The following is a 21480-nucleotide window of genomic DNA, read 5'->3' on the forward strand; positions in this document are numbered from 1 at the left end:
TTGAATTTAGATAGCTTGTAAAAGTTAGGAACAGAAACATACAGTTGTCATCCTGGAATGTATCTTAGGTACCATTTAATCCAAACCTTTTTATTTTATAGATGAGGAAACTAGAGCCCAAAGAAGTTACATGAATTGCCCAAAGTCACATCAACTAGCCAGGAATAAAGCCTAGGCCGTTTGACTTCAACCTTGTTTTCTTTCTGTTCCACTACAATGCATCAATAGCTGTTTGGGTTTTGTTTTGTTTTGTTTTTGATTGAAACATGAAAATTCTGTTTCTTACCATTCTTTGTTTTTAAGGTAGATTCCAAGGAGATTTTCCTCCTTTGGCCTCTTGGATTGCACGATTTTTGAAACTTGGAAGAACTTTTTTATTTTATTTTATTTATTTATTTATTTTTTGTTAAGTGGAAAATTTAGTGAATTTCCCTGAGCATTAGACAGCTGTGAATTTTGATTATTTCTAACCTATTGTGAATACAGTATTTGGAAATATTATAATTGGAACTGTGTGGGATAATACTTTATGATTGGATAGTGTGAAAGGGCTGACCATATTTCTGTCAGCCCTCTGGAGAACTATCCACAAGTGGTGAGAGATAATTGAGACTAATGAAATTTTTGTAGAAATGATTATATTGGTAACTGATATGTAAAGTGTTACTGTTTTTAGGCCTTCTTAAGTAATAACTTATGTTTGTTTTCTAAAAATTATAGCATTAAATCTTGACGTGAATTAACTTTAAGAATCTTTGTAAAAAGACTGGGTTATCTGAATTGTTTGATTTTAATTTTTGAAATAGCTTTTCCAAAGACCAAATTCTAAGTCAAGAAACACAGAATTGTGAAGTGTCTTATTTAAATGATTTTCAAAGTACATTGCAACTTTTATGTACATGTATATGCCTCTATTGTGAATATTCTAGCAATTGTCTTTTTTACACAAAATAGTGAGGAAAATTTAGTGAGTATTGCATGATTTAGGATATATAGCTTTTAGATGGCGTGTAGGCAGACTGAATAGTGTTAAGTTCTTCTTGTACCTAGTGTCAATTCTGTTGAGGCTTATGAATGCTAAGTTGTCTCTTCAGTCTTTTTAAAAGGGCTGCTTTCCTCCCCAATATGCAAACTTTGATTTGTACTAGAATAAAGTATTTATTTCCTTAAAGATTTAACAGAGGCTTTGGATGAAGATGCAGACCCCACAAAATCTGCACTGTCTGCAGTTGCAACTTTGGCAGCTGCATGGCCACAGTTACACCAGGGTATGTGTGGGCTTAATTTTTTTATTTAATTTTTAATTTTTATTTTTATAAAAAAGGCACATTTTTCATTACTAAATACCTATAATTGTTTATATTCTAAATAACCATTTTATTTTTTCAACAACTGTAGGCTGCAGTTTGAAAAGCTTGGATCTTGATAGCTGCACTCTTTCTGAAATCCTCAGACTTCACATCTTAGCATCAGGTGCTGATGTAACATCAGCAAATGCAAAGTATCGTTATCAGAAACGAGGAGGATTTGATGCTACAGATGATGCCTGTATGGAACTTCGTTTAAGTAATCCTAGTCTATTGAAGAAACTTTCAAGTACTTCAGTATATGATTTGTTACCAGGTAAAAGGAAAAAAGATAGAGAAAAAGCCTTTGTAGCCTACATTCTTCTTAACTATTCTGCTTCTCTACCGTGAAAAAGCTAAGAATTTAAAATCATTTAACTATAAAATTTTAGATAATATTCAGGAAATTTAATAGTTTCTTACATACAAAAAATAGAAAAATAATATTATTGCTTTTTATTATTATTGTAGTTTATTTCTAATTTTATTTTTATCCCTCCCTTCGTGTCATTCTAAATTTGAACTATATTAAATTGTCTAACTTCTCTTTAACAAACATTTTTTAAATGTCCACTATGTGTAGTCTTCTGTCTTAGAGAATTAGAAAGATTTTAAAAAGCCATCTCTACTTGCAGGGAGCTTATACTAGTAGGGGATATGATGAATAAAAAATCAGTCTGGGAGGGAAACACCCTCAGGGTTTCTTTCCAAAATGGAAACAATTGCTATTTACACTCAGTCTGTCTGGACAGCTCCTCACTTTCCTTTATGGGTTTGTATTTTATATCCTTCTTCCTGTTTGGGGGTATACCCTGGAGCTCTGTCCTGGTGCTCTTCTCTTCTTTCTCTAATACTCTCTGTGATCTCATAACTCCCGGATTCAATTACTATCTCTTTGTAGATGAATCCCAAATCTACATTTAGCACCCGTCTCTCTCTTGATTTCTAGCTCTACAACTGCTCATTGGTCACATAGGCATCTCAAACTCAGTATGTTCAAGATAGAGCTCATTAACTTTCCTCCTAAGCCTATTCCTTTTCCTGACTTTTCTGTATTTGTCATGGGCACAACTATCCTAATCACCTGGGTTCAAAACCTCATTGTTATCCTTGATTCTTCCTGTTCCAGATTCCCTATTTCCTGTCAGTTCCCAGGTCTTATCAATGCTACCTCCATAACATCTCTTCTACCTGTTCCCTTCTTTCACATAGCTAGAGGTCAGACCTTTATTAATATTTGCATTTATATGGGAATAGAACCGGACTGCCTATCTAGTGCTCTTCCTCCCTGCCAATTATGCCAGTTTTATATATGTAGTTTTTGTCTTTTCATCTGGATGAATCGTCTTACTAATCATAAGTCATGTCTTTTTTATTTTTACTCCTAAATATTTTAATGTATTGCTAGGTATCCAGATACTCTTAAATGTTTTTATACTATGAATGAATGTACTAAGGAGGGATTTTTTTTTTTTTGGCCAGGCAGTGGGGTTAAGTGACTTGCCCAGGGTCACACAGCTAGTAAATGTTATGTGTCTGAGGCCAGATTTGAACTCAGGTCCTCCTGAATCCAAGGCCAGTGCTCTATCCACTGCTTCACCTAATTGCCCCTAAAGAGATATTTTTAATGGTCAGTCCCTAACCATGCCTTCCATTAAATGTTAAAATAAAAGGAAAGACTTTAAAATATCTCTTTATTATAGTCATGGTAACAAGGTATCTTAACCTGAAAGACCAATGCATCAGGAGTTGTAATTATAGATTTGGAAGATTTTTAAAGAAAATCTTAAAGTATAAGGTATGAAAAACACAAATCTATAGTACTAATGTGGAGATAGTTTACTCTTTTAACTAAAAAAGTTAAAATTAGGCATATAGTTAGATCTTATGTACTTGATTAAGAGAATGTTCAGGAGTTAGATGATATTTCAATGAAGTTGTTTGACAGTTTACACAATTCAAAATAAAAACCGGCCAAATGTTTCGAAAATAGTATTAAGTATTGAAAGCAAAACTCATTTTCATTCAAGAAATTCATTGAGGTATTTCCTAAGGATGTACTGTGTGAAGGTAATTCATCTGAGTAATACAGGTAGATGAATATAAAGGTGAAAACAAAGTTTTTATCCTTAAAAAATTTATTATCTACTAGTTGGAATAAGAAAAAAAATTATTATAAATGCCACCAAATGAATTCAGAGAACTATGAAGGTCCAGAAAAATGAAAATGCCACATCAGGCTTTCATAAGAATATGGCTTTTGAATTGTTTGGATAATGAGTAGAATTTTGACAGGTGAAAATTTTGTGGAGGAGATATTCTGGAGAGATTAACATGGAAAAAGAAATATCAACAGAAATAGTAAGAAGTAGAATTATTATGTTATATGGTGAAGTAGCAGAAATTATGGTAGAAAACAACTGCACAAAGACTGGAGAATTGCAGAGGAAAATAATGGATTTGCAGGCTGGATTAAGAAGGAAAAAGCTCAGAATTATTGGGATTCCATAGAATTTTGAAGAGTAAAAGAATATGACTACTGTTTTTCAGGAAATTGTACAAAAACCTTTTCTAGTTTTGTTACGGATTTTGAGAGCTTGAAGATTTTTGGAAAAAGTTATAACGAGATCAGAGCACAGCTTTTTTAGGAAACTGACTTTGGCCGTGGTGAATGGATTGACTTGTGAGGGGAGAACCAAAACAAGGAGAGAAAAAAAAGCTCTAGGGGTGTTGCAGTGGTATGGAAAGTATGATATTGGGATACTGTAGAAAAGTTAACAGGCCTTGGCAACTGAAGGCAATCAAAGGAGACTTCAGGGATTTTAAAGCCTGAGTGATAGGGTATAGGATAGTTTCCATCAATAAAAATAATGAAATCAAGAAAGATTTGAATTGAGGAGATAAGATGAGTGGTTTTCAAGAAGATATTGGGGTGGTGGTAAAGCATCAAGATAAAACTGTCTTGTTGGCAGTTTCACATATAGGTGGAGATGCAGTTCTTATGTCATGGACATGATATGATGAGTCCTGTGGACTCTTTAGAATAATGTAGGTTTTTAAAAAATTCATGATTGAAGTGATTTGCTGAATTTCAATTAGAATTTAGTAAAAATATATGTAATTTTTCTCCCCATCCAAGGACATGCACACCCTGAAATGGACTTGGAGAAGAGGCTTGGGCTAAAACTTTTAGGAAGGACCCTTCCTTGAATGGGTAGCTGAAACTTTGGGAATAAATAAAGTTGCTGATAGAAGTGATAGTTGGGTACTAAGGAAGAACTAGTATAGGATTTTAGTTACAGGTTTTACATTTAGGTATTAGTTAAACCTAAGGAAGAGTTTCAACAGTGAAGTGATAAATAGCTTCAGGGATAAGGCAGTATGGTGTAATAGAGCATTAAAAGTCAAAAGGGCAAATCTGAAACCCAGCTCTGATATTTGCTCGATTAGATACTTTATCTCTCCAAGCTGTTTTTCTTCATTTGTAAGATGAGACTATAACATTGTACGTACTACCTACCTCAAAACAGACATTGTGAAGAAAGTACTTTATAAACTTTAAGTTGCTGTGTGTAGCATATACTTGCTGTGTGAGTTATGTGAAAATTAGTGTACAGTAGTGAATAGCTACCTTGGAGTCAGTAAGATCTGGGTTCAAGTTCCTTCTTTGAAATATGCTGACTGTATGACCCTGGGCAAGTCATTTTAACTCTCAAAGTGCTACTCAGTTTCTTGGGGAACTCTGTGAGACTACAGGTTGCACAACTGTTGCCAAATCTACATCAAGTAATGGGAGTTTCCTCACCAAGAATTTCCTCTGTCTACTTAGTGAAATCATCGTCTTCTTCCCCTTCACACTTTCCCCAACCCCTGAAGTGAGCTATTTATGTTATTAGTGAATACTGTCATAGAGTGATTTTAAATTTAGGATAATTATTTTCTACATTTATTTGCTGCCAAAAGCCATGTTTCAATTTAGTCTGAAGTTGAGTCTTGTCTTTTGGGTTAATAACCTAAAAATTAATAAAGGGTGAATGATTCTGCATTAACCATAAAAACTATGTCTTTTAGGGGCAGCTAGGTGGTGTAGTGGATAGAGCACTGGCCCTGGATTCAGGAGGACCTGAGTTCAAATCCGGCCTCAGATACATAACACTTACTAGCTGTGTGACCCTGGGCAAGTCACTTAAGCCCATTGCCTAGCAGAAAAAAGAAAGAAAAAAAGAAAAAAAAAAACTATGTCTTTTAACTGGTGAATAAGACTTTTGATGATGTATTTTTAAATGTATTCATTACATCTGAGTGCTGTTTGAGGTATTGTCTATGTTGAGTCTCTTATTTTTTTTTCCCTGTAGATGTACTGTTTGACATGTTTAAGACAACTCTTTCCCTTTATTAGGCAATTTTGCATTAGATCACATGAATTAAGGATTTTATATGCTCCTGTTATTTATAATTTAGAAATCATATTCATGATTTTTAACAGGAGAGAAGATGAAGATACTTCATGCTCTGTGTGGGAAACTACTGACCCTCGTCTCCACTAGGGATTTTATTGAAGACTATGTAGACATATTAAGACAGGCCAAGCAAGAGTTCCGGGAGCTCAAGGCAGAGCAACATCGAAAAGAGAGGGAAGAAGCAGCAGCCAGGTCTGAATCAGATAGTTACCAGAGATATGACTGTAACTTAGTATTCAAATAGAAGTATATTGGCTGATTTGTGGCAAATGCTTTTCTTTGCCCCTCTCCTTTATGTTCCTACTTTACAAATGGATTGGTATGGTGTAGGGGGGAAATCCTGGGCTTATGGTTAGAAGACCGACCCATATTTGAGTCACAGGTTTGGTGTTTTTGTGACTTTGGGCAAATCTTGGTTCCTTCATCTATAAAGTGGGAATAAAATACACTGTCCACCTCAGAGTTCTTGTGATTATCACATGAGATATATAAACTTTAAAATGCTATATAAATATAAATTAAAGTCTACTTGGCCATATTGCCATTTATCTGTGCTTGAAAAGGGATATGATAGAAGATTTTTATAAATTTTGTTTTCTTGATCTTTGGGGCTATAATTAACAATACAGTGCTAAAAATAGTATCTTCTATGTCCTTGTAATTGAGGAAAAGATTCAGATGATGGTTGTGATACTACTATACACATCAGATTAACTGAAGCATCTTATTTCTTCATGATTAGGATTCGTAAAAGGAAGGAAGAGAAACTTAAAGAACAAGAACAAAAGATGAAAGAAAAAGAAGAAAAACTTAAGGAAGAACAAAGAAATCCTACTGCAAAAGTATCTACTGGGTATGATTTTAGTTACTAGCCTACTCAGTAATATTTTTAAAATCCTCAAGTTTTATGGAAATTAAATATTATAAAACACCTTACAATTTCTAAAGTGTTTCTGTAATTTAGAAAAACAATTTTTTAGTGCAATGAACTTGTAATATCTTGTCAGGTATTGAATTTGAATATTAAGAATCTGATGTCAAATAAGCTGTGTTGCAAAAATTTATTTATAGGTTTGTGCTTGTAGCTTTTACACATTTTCCCCATGGAAATGATTATTAATGATGAAAGTATTTAATCCGTAATGTATATGAAATATAATAATAATAATATAATAGTACTGTATCTTCAGAGTCCTAGTTAAGCCTTACTTACCCCAGCCAAGGATGAATGACTAAAGAGGTGGAAAATTCCTAGTTGGGAATTCAACTGGCTATAATTTTGAGTTTCCATGAAATATATTGCATGGACACTTGTTTTTTCTTTTAGCAAATAAAGTAATAATTTTTGGTTGTTTTTTTTTAATACCCTTTTTTTAAATTTATTTTTTTATTTTTTAAAATTTCTACCCAGTGAGCCATTCCTCAAGCACTAGATTTGGAGTCAGAAAGACCTGAGTTTTGAATCTTGTTTCAGATACTGTGTGACCCTCGTCAAGTTACTTAACTGCTATTTAAAATTTGTTTCCATTTATTATTCTCATTTTCCTCATCTATAATATGAGGATAATAAAACCTCTCAGAGTTTGTTGTGAGGATCAAATAAAATTATGAAGCGAACTTTAAAGTGCTATATAAATCTTAGCTATTCTAACAAAATTCAAGTAAACCTATATAAATGTTAGCTATTCTTACAGAAGAAATAAAGCAGTTCAGCTAAACTAAACAATATTCTGACTATTTATGACAGTCTATGCAATATTCCACATCCTTAACTTGCCCCTTCTGCAATTAAAGTCAGGGAAGAAGTATACTTTCTCCACTCTTCTTCAGGGCCAAACACATATTTATTATTGTTATAGTTGAGTTATATTTTATAGTTTGCATCCAGTTTTGTTTTGTAATTTTCTCCATATATACATATACATACTTACGTATTGCTGTAGCCATTGTGTGTATGTTTTCACTGTCAATTTATATAAGATTCTGGGTGATATTTTTTAATACTATGTTAGAAAGATAGAACTGTATTATGGGATTGAGGAAGTTTTTAAGTTTGTAGAAATGGAAATAAAATGCCCTATGGACAGTATACTTGACTATATCATATTGTATATATGCTTAGTGAATTTAATAATTTGTTATTAAGGGAAGAAGAACAAGAAGATCTTGATACTAGCACTGAAAGCAAAGAAATTGAACAGAAAGAACAGGATCAGGATACAGCCACAGAGGATGAAGAAGATTTGGTGTTGCATAAAAGAAGAAGAGGTAATTACTATTTCTTTTGCTTTCTTTTTAAAGTTAATTTAAAAATGAAACTTAAAAAAAAAAAACAAAGAGCAGCCCATGTGGAATAGTGGGTACAGAGCCATCCTCAGAGGCCAGAAGCTGTAGTTTCATTCCTACCTTTGACATGCACTGTCAGGTCACTTAAAGTGCTCTAGTTAGCTCCCTAAGTCTATAAATTACAGAGAAGGTTCTAATCTACACTGTATAGGAAGTTTCCTTACCAAGTGTTTCCTATAAAATTAGTTTCCCATACCAATGAAATCACAAGATACCAGTCCCTATCCCTATCTTCTTGATTATAAAAATTATTATCAAATAGTTATCCAGTTCTCAACAATAATGAGTAAAATGCTGTTAATCTATTTTATTAATAAGAGAGAAGAATTACCATAGGATTGAAGGAGGAGAAGATTGTTGTCATAAATGAGAAGAAAATGGAGCCTATATGCCACTAAACTTCAATTTCTGCAAGTGGCAATTACAAATAAGCCTATATGGCTTCGTCAAGAAATCATGCCAGACTAATTTCATTTTTTTGATAGGTTAACTATACTGGTAGATTAGTAATGCTGTAAATGAAAGTTTATGCAGATTTTAGGACATCATTTTAAAAAATTTCATATTCTTATAGATAAAATGAATCAATATATGAGCTACATGATAGTATAATTAGTTGGATATAGTCAATTGGATTTTGAAACTGGTAGAATAACTGGATCTAGAATAATCATTAATGATTTTCATATCTTCATGAAAAAAGTTCTATAGTAGAGCACCCCTGAGATCTGTACTTGGCCTTGCACTGCTTAATATTTCTTTAAATGACTTGAATGGAGATATAAATAACATGCATATCAAATTTGCAGTTGACCCAAAACTTAGAAGTGTTAGATAATCTGTTGGATGACAGAATCAAGATGTTAAAAAATCTTAATAGGCTAAAACATTGTATTGAATATAATAAAATGAAATTTAGGCTATGTCAAAATTGGCTTCAAAAGTACAAGATGGGGAAGGTATGTCTAGATAGCAGTTCATCTAAAGAAGTTCTTGGGGACTTCAATATGAAGAAGGTGTAGTGGGCTTCAATATGAGTTTAATATGAGAAAATAGTGAGATGACAACTGAGAAAAGTTAATACAAACTTAAATTACATTTGAGAGGCCATAGTATACTGGAGTAGGGAGGTGATAGCCCTGCTGTATTCTACTCAGCTTAAGCTTAGATTATTATTTTCACTTCTGGGCATCAAGTTTTAGGAGAGATGTTAATAAGATGGGAATTGTCTAAAGGAGAGCACTTATTCTGCTTGACCCCGAAAGGCTTGATGTAATGTAAGACAAAAATAGGATGGGGGCTAGCTTAGGTAATGGGTTCCTTCTCTCTAGAGGTCTTCAAGCAACACTGAAGTTTATTGTACAGCAGAATCTTGTTTCAGGTGGGGTTTGAACTCGATCTCTGATGTCCTTTCCTGTTCTATGATTGCATGAACAAAACTTAGTGAACATACTCCCTGTAATTTCTTTCCTCTATTTTGGCACTATCACTTAGAATAATTAGATGTTGAATTACATTTATTTTACCATTAGGGAAAAAATTGTACTAATGTCAGTGATTAGACTGAGACAGTATTATGAAGATTTGGGTGTCAAGGCAGTAATTTCTTCATTATAAAATTGATTAATGATTTATAGCAGTCACCTTTAGACATTCAGTGGGACATACTGTGTTTGCATTTGTTAATGAAACAATTGGAAATTTTAACCATTTAGATAACATTAAAGATGTTCCTTAATCCATATTGGAAACCTTTAAGTTCTTCCTTGGTAAAAGGATAAAATGTTGAACATGGAATGACTTGGTTCTCTTTGGGGGAGGGAAGGGTGAAGGGTGGTAGTTAGATTAGAAAGTGTAATAAGAACATCTATTTCCTTTGTTTCAGATCTGTTTAATTTCATATCTGTTTTCTAACTCATAATTGGGTATCTTTAAACTGTTATGCTCTGCTTTGGTGTAGATACTATTTGAAAACTCCAAACTTATGACAGTGACTTCCCTCCCAGGGTTGTTGGGACCTCCAGTGAGAGAAGTGATAGAAAAAGTGAAACTATATAAAACTTAAAAGTATTGTGTGAAAGCGTTTTATTGTGATAAGTTTAGTGAAAATTATAAATAATTGCATTAACTGTCCTTCTATTTGTAGGAAAAAGAGGGCAAAATGGATTTAAAGAATTCTTAAGTCAAGAAGATTCTGGCTACTCAAAGACTGAACCACTTACTGCTGATGAGGAAGAAACTTTAAAACAGGAACAACAAAAAAAGGAGAAAGATCTTTTAGAAAAAATTAAAAGCGCCACAGCCTGTACCAATATTTTTCCCTTAGGTCGTGACCGCATGTATAGGCGTTATTGGATTTTCCCTTCTGTTCCTGGATTGTTTATAGAAGAAGATTATTCTGGTCTTACTGAAGACATGTTGTTGCCTAAATCATCATCATTTCAAAATAATATACAGTCTGTAGTGAAAAGTGAATTTCAAGAATCAACTGAAACTGCAGAATCTTTGAAGTCTGAATCTACCTCCAATATTGATTCTGCCCAGCTACCAAGGCCAGTGCATAAGCCAAATCGGTGGTGTTTTTATAGTTCTCGGGAGCAACTAGACCAATTAATTGAGGCTCTTAATTCCCGAGGATACAGAGAGAGTGCCTTAAAAGAAACTCTTCTGCAAGAAAAAAGTAGAATATATGAACAACTGGCCAATTTTTCTGAAGAAAAATTTCATATTCCAGGTAAAGTTGTGTTGAAAGTGCTTTATTTTTGATTTTTGTAACTCTAGTTTTAAAAATATAGCTATTCAGTTTAGTTCTTAGCCACATTTTATTATTACAGTTTTAAAAGTTTTATTAATGCATATAGCACAGTCGTTTCCCCTTAAATACCTTCTGTTGAACCCTTCCTTGTAACAAAAGCATTTATGTTAAAAACAACCTGACAAAATTTCAACTTTATCTGATAGTCATGCTACATACTGCAACCATAGCTCCCTTCTTCCCTGCTAAATTGGAGGTAGGTTTTAATGTTCCTTAATTTACATTATTGTAGTCACTGTGTATGCTGTTTTTCTCATGGTGCTTTTTTTTTCTTTTTTGCTTCATCCTATTTCTTTTTTTTATTAATTTATTTTGATTTATCAGCAGTCACTTCCAAAAGCTTTTGAGTTTTAAATTTTTCTCCCCCTCCCCTCCATATCTCCCTCCCAAAGATGGCTCACAATCTGATATAAGCTATACATATACATTCCTATTAAACATTTTCAATTAGTGTTGTTGTTGGAACAGAAGGAAGAAAAATAGCAAATAGTATGCTTCAATCTGCATTCAAACTCTGTAGTTCTTTCTTTGGATGTAGATAGCATTTTCCACCCTGAGGCCTTTGGAGATGTCTTAGATCCTTGTATTGCTGAGAAGGGTTAAGTCTATCAATATTGGTCATCACACAACGTGGCTGTTACTGTGTACAATGTTCTCCTGGTTCTGCTCACTTCACTCATCATCAGTCCATACAAGTCTTTCCAGGTTTTTCTGAAGTCTGCCTGCTCATCATTCCTTATAGCACAGAGTAGTATTCCATTACATTCATATACCACAGCTTGTTCAGCCATTCCCCAGTTGATGGAGATCCTCTCAATTTCCAATTCTTTGCTGGTGGTGCTTTCTTTACTCTGCATGTTATTCTGAATGTTTCATAATTGTCTTTCAAGGCAGTGGTATCAAATGCAAACAGAAATGCAGAGACCACTTAAACCTTACATAGGGAATCCCTGCTGGCACATAGTGACTTATAAAACCATATAAACATTATATATGTTATATTGCATTTTTATTTATTTTATTAAATTTTCTCAACTGCATTTAAATCTGGTTTGGGCCATGCTCAGGAAAGATGTGGACTATGTGGTTGACACTCTTGTTTTAGAGGATTAATTTTTGTGTTTTGTTTTTTTTTGGTAAGGCAGTCAAGGTTAAATGACTTGCCCAGGGTCACATAGCTAGTAAGTGTCGAGTGTCTGAGGCTGGATTTGAACTCAGGTCCCCCTGACTCCTAGGCTGGAGCTCTATCCACTGTACCACCTAGCTGCCCCAGAGGATTAGTTTTGAAGAAGCTCTTTTGATCAGCTTTTCTGCATGTTAACTTTTTTGAAATTTATTTGGAGAACTTTCATTTAAGATGGCAGTGTGAAAGGTCATAAGAGAAGCCTAGTTAGCAGATATCTGGAAAGGATTCATCAAAGATTTATGATAAAGAAAACTAAACGGAAACAGATGTAACTTCCTTCATCCAGTTAAGAACAACATAAAAAGTCTTCTGGTGGCGGGGAGAAATACCACAATAGGGAAGCCCTTGCATGTATACACTCCACCAAACATATAGTTAACCAACTAGTACTCTGAACAAGGGAATAATAAGCCAACTGAGATACAGTAATCAGGAACTTGAAGAATGATCCTGGCCCAAGCCTGTCAGAACAAAAGTTGAGGACAGAGCCAGATATCATTATCATTGTACGGAAGGACAGGGCCTGGCTTGGGAGACAGCCAGAGAACATGCCACAAGACATATAGAGTATCTTGTTCTAGGAAGCCAGTGTCACTGAATCAAATAGTGTGTGGTGGGGAGTAAGGTGTAAGAAGACCTGAAAGTTGAGAGGATGCTGGGTTATGAAGGACTTTGAAGACCAAAGGGAGATTTTGTATTTGATCCTGGAACCATAGGGTACCAGTGGAGTTTGTCAATTGCGGGGAAGAGGTGTGTGGGTGTGGTGTGGGCGGGGTTGACATGATCAGACCTGTTTCAGGAAAATCATTTTTGTGGCTGAATGGTGGATAGATTGGAGTAGGGAGAAACTTGAGGAAGGCTGAACTGCTAGAAGGTTACTGTAATAGGCTAGGCATGAGATGATGCGGGCCTTGACTGGAGTGGTTGCAGTATCAGAGGAGAGAAGGATGTATTCAAGAGATATTGCAAAGGTGAAATTGACAAGCCTCTTCTTCTGCATTCCTTTGCAAAACTGTACTTCTTCATCTGCACCTTGACTTCTAATCCCTTGACCACTCAGTTCTCTCCCAGGACATCTCCCCTGCACTATCCCTATCTCAACTCCTTAGTGAACTAATTCAGCTCTATACTGCCCTCCTCTGTTGAATCCCTAGCTTCTGATCATATCACTGATTACACTGTACCAAGCCTTAGGCTTGGATCATTCCCATTATTCTCCGTCTTCCTTTCAAGTGCTGCTGAATGAAGGTAGGAAAAAAAAAATCGTAATCATTCTGATTAGTTCCACTACAATTGGATCCTTGCTGCTGCTTGGCAATCATACTATACCTCCCTTTGTTGTTGTTCAGTCATGACTGAGTCTTTATGACACCATCTGGGGTTTTCTTAGCAAAGATATTGGCATGGTTTGCCATTTCCTTCTCTCCCTTATTTTACAGATGAGGAAACAGGGTTAAGTGACTTGCCAAAGGTCACACATTTAATAAGTGTCTGAGGCCAGATTTGAACTTCTTTTCAACTCACTGCTTCACTCTCCACAGTGGCTTTTCCCAAACGTTTACCTCCAACCTCAAATTCCCATGGTTCCTCCCCCTTCCACCTTCTCAGGTGAGAACCTTGCCTCATATTTTACAGAAAAATTGAGGTCATTCACCATGAGCTCCCTCTTCTTCCATTTCCCATCACTCAGATGCCTTCTGTTATAATCTCCTCCTTCACCCCTAGTTCACACGATGAGGCCTAACACAGTCCACCTATTCAAGTGATCCCATTCTATCCCGCTCCATCATCCCTGTTTTCACTCTTTTCTTGTTTACTGGCTTGTTCTGTACTGCCTACAAATATGCGTATGTCTCTTCCATTCTGAAAAACAAACCAAACAAACAAAAAGCTTCCCTTGCTGCCCCCCATAATCCAGTCTGTTGCCAAATCCAGTTTTACCTTTACAACATCTCTTGAATATGCCCCCATCTCTCCTCTGATAACTGCCCAGTACTCTGGTATAGGCCCTCATCACCTCATGCTTGTACTTTTGCAGTAGTCTGCTGGTGGATCTGTCTGCCTTAAGTCTCTCATCATTCTAATTTACCTTCCTTTTCAACCACTAAAGTGATTTTCCTAAAGCTTGTGTCTAGCTAGGTCACTCAGTAAACTCTCCATGATCTAATGCCAAATTCTCTGGCATTCAAAGCCCTTCATAACCTAGTCCTCCCAAGCACCCTCTTCCAGTCTTCTTACACCTTATTTCCTGCCTGTCTTATATTGCTATTCCAGGAACAAGACCCTCTATCTTGTAGCTCTGGACATATTCTCTGGAAAACTCTCCCTCCTCATCTGCCTCCTCAGGTAGACCTACTGGCTTCCTTCAAGTTCCAATTAAAATCCCATCTTTTACTGGAAGCTTTTTGCAGTTCCTCTTAATGTAGTGACTTCCTCTTTTTGCTTGTTTGTCTCCCCTATTATAGTTTGAGCTTCTTTAGGTCAAGAACTGTCTTTGACTTTCTTTGTGTTTCCAGTACTTGTCACAGTGGTTCACATAAGGTAGTTGCCTAATTAATACTTGTTTACTTTCAAATACAGTGTTAAAAGCAGTGATTGGGTTCCTAAGTCAGTTTCACATTAGAATTTTGGTGTACTAATGTATTCTAAAGAACTGTATAATATTTATTATTTATTCTGAATTACATTTGGAACTGGGAGAAGACATTTCCCTCAATTGCAATATCAAAAACTCTTCTTCCTTTATCCTGTCTTTGTTTACTTCCACCTCATCCCACCCCCCTCTAGAATAAATAAAATGAATGAACTCTTCTAAGCCTAGAGTGAGTAGCTGGGGTGGGATTTCTATTCAGAAGAGACACTAGCAGTAGAGATGTCTAAGGAGAATAAAGGGGACAGCTGTCATTCCTTTGGGACCAGACTTGGAAGAGAAGAGTAGTAGGATGGAAGGGCAAAGTGATACATTATAATTTGATTATTTATAAGCTGCTAACAGATTTGTGAGATTTTTTATGACTTATTCAGGCCAACCTAAAATTAAAAGCCAGAAATCACAGTTCTCTAGGCTAATTTCTAATATCTGCTATGATTGTTTGTGTTAAAATTAAAATATTTACCTTCTTATACATCCCTTTTTCTTTTTTTCTAATTAATTTGTTTATTTTTAGTTTTCAACATTCACTTCCACAAGATTTTGAGTTCCAAATTTTCCCCCATCTCTCCCCTCCACCCCAAGATGGTGTGCATTCTGAATACCCCTTCCCCTGATTTGCCCTCCCTTCTATCAAACCCCCTTCCCCCCTTCTTTCATCCCCTTCCCCATCTGTTTTCTTATAGAGCAGGATAGATTTCTATACCCCATTGCCTGTATATCTTGTTTCCCAGTTGCATATAAAAACAATTTTTAACATTTGTTTTTAAAACTTTGGGTTCCAAATTCTCTCCCTTCCTCCCTGCCCACCCACCCTCATTGAGAAGGCAAGCAACTCAATACAGGCCATATATGTGTAGTCATGTAAAACACTTCCATAGTAGTCATGTTATGAAAAACTTAGTATATTTCCCTTAATCCTATCACAACCCCCATTTATTCTATTCTCTCCTTTGACCCTGTCCCTCCTCAAAAGGGTTTGCTTCTGATTACCCTCTCCCCAAGTTTGCCCTCCCTTCTATCATCCCTCCCTTTCTTATTCCCTTCCCCCCCTATTTTCCTGTAGGGTAAGATAGATTTCCATATCCAATTGAGTGTGTATGTTATTCTCTCCTTAAGCCAAATCTGATGAGAGTAAGATTCATTCATTCCCTTCACCTTCCCCCTCTTCCCCTCCATGGTAAAAGCTTTTTCTTCCCTCTTTTATGTGAGATAATTTACCCCATTCTACCTCTCCCTTTCTCCTTCTCCCAGTACAATCCTCTCTCACCCTTGCACTTTATTTTTTAGATATCATCCCTTCATATTCAACTCACCCTGTGCCCTCTTTCTATATATATTCCTTCCAACTACTCTAATACCGACAAAGGTCTCATGAGTTACAAATATCTTTCCATGTAAGAATGTAAACAGTTCAACTTTAATGATTCCCTTATGATTTCTCTTTCCTGTTTACCTTTTCATGCTTCTCTTGAGTCTTGTATTTGAAAGTCAGATTTTCTATTCAGCTGTGGTCTTTTCATCAAGAATGCTTGAAAGTCTTCTATTTCACTGAATGTCCATTTTTTTCCCTTGAAGGATTATACTCAGTCTTGCTGGGTAGGTGATTCTTGGTTGTAATCCTAGTTCCTTTGACCTCCAGAATATCATATTCCAAGCCCTGTGATCCTTTAATGTAGAAGCTGCTAAATCTTGTGCTATCCTGATTGTGTTTCCACAATGCTTGAATTGTTTCTTTCTGGCTGCTTGACCTGGCACTCTGAAATTTGGCTATGATATTCGTAGGAGTTTTCCTTTTGAGATCTCTTTCAGGAGGTGATTGGTGGATTCTTTCAATTTCTATTTTACCCTCTGATTCTAGAATCTCAGGGCAGTTTTCCTTGATAATTTCTTGAAAGATGATATCTAGGCTCTTTTTTTTGATCATGGCTTTCAGGTAGTCCAATAATTTTTAAGTGATCTCTCCTGGATCAAGTCAGTTGTTTTTCCAATGAGCTATTTCACATTATCTTCTGTTTTTTCATTCTTTTCATTTTGTTATATAATTTCTGATTTCTCATGAAGTCATTAGCTTCCATTTGCTCCATTCTAATTTTTAAGGAATTATTTTCTTCAGTGAGCTTTTAGACTTTCTTTTCCATTTGGCCAACTTTGCTTTTTAAGGCATGCTTCTTCTCATTGGCTTTTTGGACCTCTTTTGCCATTTGGGTTAGTCTGTTATTTTCTTCAGTATTTTTTTGGGTCTCTTTTAGCAAGCTATTGACTAGTTTTTCATGATTTTCTTGCATCACTCTCATTTCTCTTCCCAATTTTTCCTCTACTTCTCTTACTTGCTTCTCAGAATCCTTTTTGAGATCTTCCGTGGCCTGATACTGATTCATATTTTTCTTGGAGGTTTTGGATGTAGGAGCTTTGACTTTGTTGTTCTTCTTTGTCACCAAAGTAAGATTCTGTGGTCTGTGGTCACTGCCCTGGGGCTGTACCAGGGCTGGGCCTGGACTGAGCTCCTCTCTCACCCAGGTCCGACAGGCCTTTCCTACTGACCTAAGTTGTCTTTGGCATTTGTGGATTGAGAAGTCTGGAAACTGCCACAGCTCCCCTTGATTTCAGTCCCTTGAGGCCTGCTCTGCATTCACTGAGATCAGGTCTTTGCCTGCGTGGCCCTCCTTGAACTGTGCTCCTCTCTTAGCCCAGCGCAATAGACCTTTCCCATCAACCCTCCACATTGTCTTGGACTGGAAATTTGTTTCACTCTGTCTTTTTGTGGGTTCTGCTGCTCTAGAATTTGTTTAGAGCCATTTTTTACAGGTATTTGGAGGGGTTTGGGGGAGAGCTCAAGCAAGTAGCTGCTTTTACTCCACCATCTTGGCTCTGCCCCCATCCCTCCCTTTTTCAACATATTTGAAAGTATCTATTTAACAATTCAACATTCCCAACTAAAAGTCATTGAAATCAAATTTTTGAATTTAAAATTGTGATCAAATTAAGGAAGGGTCATTCAGTTCTGACTGTGTGTCTTTGGAGATAATTTTACAGTTATTATGAAGGCTGTCTCTTTTTAACCTTTCCACTTTCTTTGTTTTTGCTTTGTTTTGCCTGTTATTTTTTAATTTCTTATTCCCCCGAAATACAATGTATCATCTTTTATTCTTGTAATTCAATCAATGTTTTTTCCCATTCTTCTCATGCCCATCTTTCCATCTCTTCGTTCCCTGCTGGCTGGCCTACAAAGGTCTGAATATTTCACTACTCTGTTGGTCTGAATAGAGTTCATATTTTAAAAATCAGATTGCTTTTGATGAAAAAAAAATACACCAAAATTAACATCAGTTTATAAGACACATTCATACTTTCTACATAACTGACTTAAGTATGAAAAATATGTACCCTCTATTTGAACTAATAAGGTACTTTTTGTGATTTAAGACGTCAGTTCATGTTAAAAGTTCCTGACAAGAAAGCTCCATTTCTTTTATTTCCTTTGTCTCTAGGATGCAAATGCAGGTGGAATAGGGGTATTCAGTACTCAAATGGTATTTAATGTTTTAGGGGTGGATAAAATATTTAGAAGATAACAATTAAAAAGCCTAATAACTAAATATATTTGGTCATTGTTACAGATAAACTTCAGAATGATGGCAGACCTATTTGTGGCCGAGGGAAAATATCAAGTATGCATGATACATTCCAACTATCTGCAGAAAAGCAACTTGAATTGAGGCTTAGAGATTTTCTTTTGGACATCGAAGAAAGAATCTACCAGGGAACACTAGGGGCAGTCAAGGTTTGTACTTGTTAATGAGAAATGTTTTCGTTTACACTATATTTCTTATTAAGATCAGATTGGTGGTTCTTTCTATTCATTACCTTGAGAAGGGCAACATGAATATGTGCCTTAGAAGTGCTTTTATTCTTAAGTAAATTTTTCATGTTCCTATTTGTGTGGTAACTTAAATGGAAATCTTCCTCCTAAGTCATTATGAATATGCATTTTTTTATGTCTCCAGTAATACTCTGAGAACTTATTTAGAAAGATATAGAAATGTCTTTCTAGATAGATGGACTTGGAGTGCAGATTGAAACATTTTTTTTTCTTTGTGACGTAACTAATGTGGACATTTGTTTTGCTTGACTATATAGATTCGTAAAAGGTTTTGGTTTTTCTTGCCTTTTCATTGGAAGGGAGAGAGGTGGTTGGGAGGGAGAAAATTGGGAACTGAAAATAATGGTTTGTATTTTTTAAAAAGGAAGATCTAAAATCTTTTGTTGCTACTCTTGGACTTAGACTACTATACATTTGAGTCCTTATTGTACTGCTCTTTGTAGCAGAAAATATATATGTATAGCAGAAAAAATATGTATATGTGTGTCTTGTTTTTGTCATCCTTCCCTAAGAAAACTAATTCTTTGGTATTAGTGGGCTAGGAGACTGTAACTGAGCTCGTTAGAAATTATGTCTGAAATCCATGTAATCTCTAAGTGGAATCCTAAGGGATTCTAATTATATAAACTGCAGTCTCTTTTGGCTGAGAGGCTATTTTTTGTTGGCTTTTGTGATTCTCATCTGTGAACCGGGTAGTTGAAATTATTAGAGTTTAGACCCCCATTCAAGTAAAATGTTGGTAAAAACATGAGTAGTTTTAAGAGTTGCAACATAATAAAGCACAAAAGTAGCCAAACAAAACCTATCATTCCCTTTGGTTTTCATTTTTTTTTTCTGTTGAACACTAGTATTTAGCAACAATAGGTGTCATTTATTCAAATTATTCAAAAAGGTAACGGAATACATATGTTTTGAGTCAGGTTACAGACAGACAAACTTGGAGAGCAGCCTTAGAAAAAGGACGGTATGAGCTACTCAGTGAGGAAAACAGGGAAAATGGGATCATTAAATCTGTGAATGAAGATATAGAAGAAATGGAAATTGATGATCAAGCAAAGTTCATTGTAAAAGACAGGTAAGATTAAATTTTTAAAGTTTTTTCTCCAATAGACATAATCATACTTTTTCTTGCAAGTCAGATTATTCTGGTATGATTTCATTATAGAGAACTTAATTTTTCCATTCACCATTTAAAATTTTTATTCATTGATTTTTTTGCAGGGGTGGGGGAGAGGGAAAAGCATAGTTTTTTGTGTAAAGAGGAGATGAATTTTGTATGAGAAAGGTTACTAGACCTATTATTTCTTTGGTCTAGGGAACTCCTACTGTGGAAACTCCCTCAGCTGATGCAGATCAGTAACCTCTTTATAACTTTAGTCTTAAAAGAGTTAAAAGTCTAGGAACACCAAAAGATTAAGTGACTTGCTTATGTTCAGCTAGCCAACTTGGACCTAGGTCTTCCTGATTCCAAGTGTTATCCACTAAGCCATTTCACCTCTCCTTTAATTTGTTTACATAGAATTAATACAAATACATTTTTGACCAGTGAATTAACCTATCTTTGAATCCTAAAACTGACCTTTTCTTGGCAGTAATTGTCTTAATCTGTTACATTTCCTTTACGTTTGATTTTTAATTATCAAAACCTCTTTAATGCTATACATTTTAATCTAATACTTAAGATGTGGTGATTAAAATAAGGGAAGCATCAACTTTTAGTAGAAAATATACTGATTTGGAGTCAGACCTGGGTTCCAAACCAGCTTTGCCACTTAAGGCTTGGTGTGACTCCTGCCTTGTAAGTCACTTCTTTTGGGTATCATTTTCTTAATTGTTTAATGAGAGAATTTTATTGAATGATCTGTAATTTGTAATTTGTAAAATAAAGAGATTGCTCTTACTACTTTAAATTCTCAACTTAAATCTGTAGGGAAAAACAAAAGTTGTAATTCCACAGTACAAAATTGAATATTTCCTAGATCTTTTAGTGATCCAGCAAAATTATTACTGGATCAATTTGATCAGATTTTTGGTTGGAACCTGTCCCACGGAGAACATTTGAATATTTTTACTTAACATTAATGTGGCAAAATATCTTGTTCTTGACAAGTCTTAATGAAACCTTGAGAATAGCATTGTACTATAGAAAAATGATCAAGATTTAAGAAGAGCAGACACGGTCTTAACCATCCATTTACTCAAGTTTACCAATAGCCATATAAGTCTTTTTTAAGAAGACAGGAAAAATTATTTTAAGTTAGAAAACTGATTTATTTTGTATCATATCTAAAAGACTTATGTACCACTTTTTAAATACACATGAAATATTTTATTGTTTAAATCATAGACTACTTGGAACCAAAACTGAAGTGCCAAATACTGTTTCAGCCAATACAAACACACCACAGTCAGTCAGTAAAGTGGTTCATTACCTGGCAACTGCACTGCTTCAAATAGAACAAGGCATTGAGCGGCGATTCCTCAAAGCACCACTTGGTAATATCTGATTTTCCTTATTTTCATTTTATTAGTACATTTTAACCTAATGCTGAAAATGCCCTTTCCTGAGTTAACTGGAACATTTTATTGAATGAAAAATGAGAAACCAGATGCATTTGTCTTCTGTATTGGAGCTGTTAATTTATAAAAAACTGAAGTGAAGTAATTATAAGCCATTATATTATAGTGTTATTTAAGCTATTTTAATGTTTCTTTATTTTGAGACTTAAGGTTTTCTCAGATGAGATCATAGCATAAACTGAAGCACATTGGTTTATGTATCATTAGAGTACTT

General features: G+C 35.1%; 1 protein-coding gene across 2 annotated transcripts in view; it reads left to right on the plus strand.

Annotated features, from left to right (window-relative positions):
* Positions 1 to 21480, plus strand: part of BAZ1A (bromodomain adjacent to zinc finger domain 1A) — a 110486-nt gene that overhangs the window by 70843 nt on the left and 18163 nt on the right. For both annotated transcript variants that reach the window (XM_027861106.1, XM_027861107.1), the window contains 9 exons: positions 1173 to 1268; positions 1399 to 1623; positions 5833 to 5998; positions 6549 to 6659; positions 7953 to 8074; positions 10299 to 10886; positions 18424 to 18587; positions 19607 to 19761; positions 21034 to 21182. In XM_027861106.1, the coding sequence (XP_027716907.1) occupies positions 1173 to 1268; positions 1399 to 1623; positions 5833 to 5998; positions 6549 to 6659; positions 7953 to 8074; positions 10299 to 10886; positions 18424 to 18587; positions 19607 to 19761; positions 21034 to 21182 (1776 nt within the window). The remainder of the gene's footprint in view (positions 1 to 1172; positions 1269 to 1398; positions 1624 to 5832; positions 5999 to 6548; positions 6660 to 7952; positions 8075 to 10298; positions 10887 to 18423; positions 18588 to 19606; positions 19762 to 21033; positions 21183 to 21480) is intronic.

Source organism: Vombatus ursinus, unplaced genomic scaffold, assembly GCF_900497805.2.
Source record: "Vombatus ursinus unplaced genomic scaffold, bare-nosed wombat genome assembly UNPS02014449.1, whole genome shotgun sequence".
NCBI lineage: Eukaryota > Metazoa > Chordata > Mammalia > Diprotodontia > Vombatidae > Vombatus > Vombatus ursinus.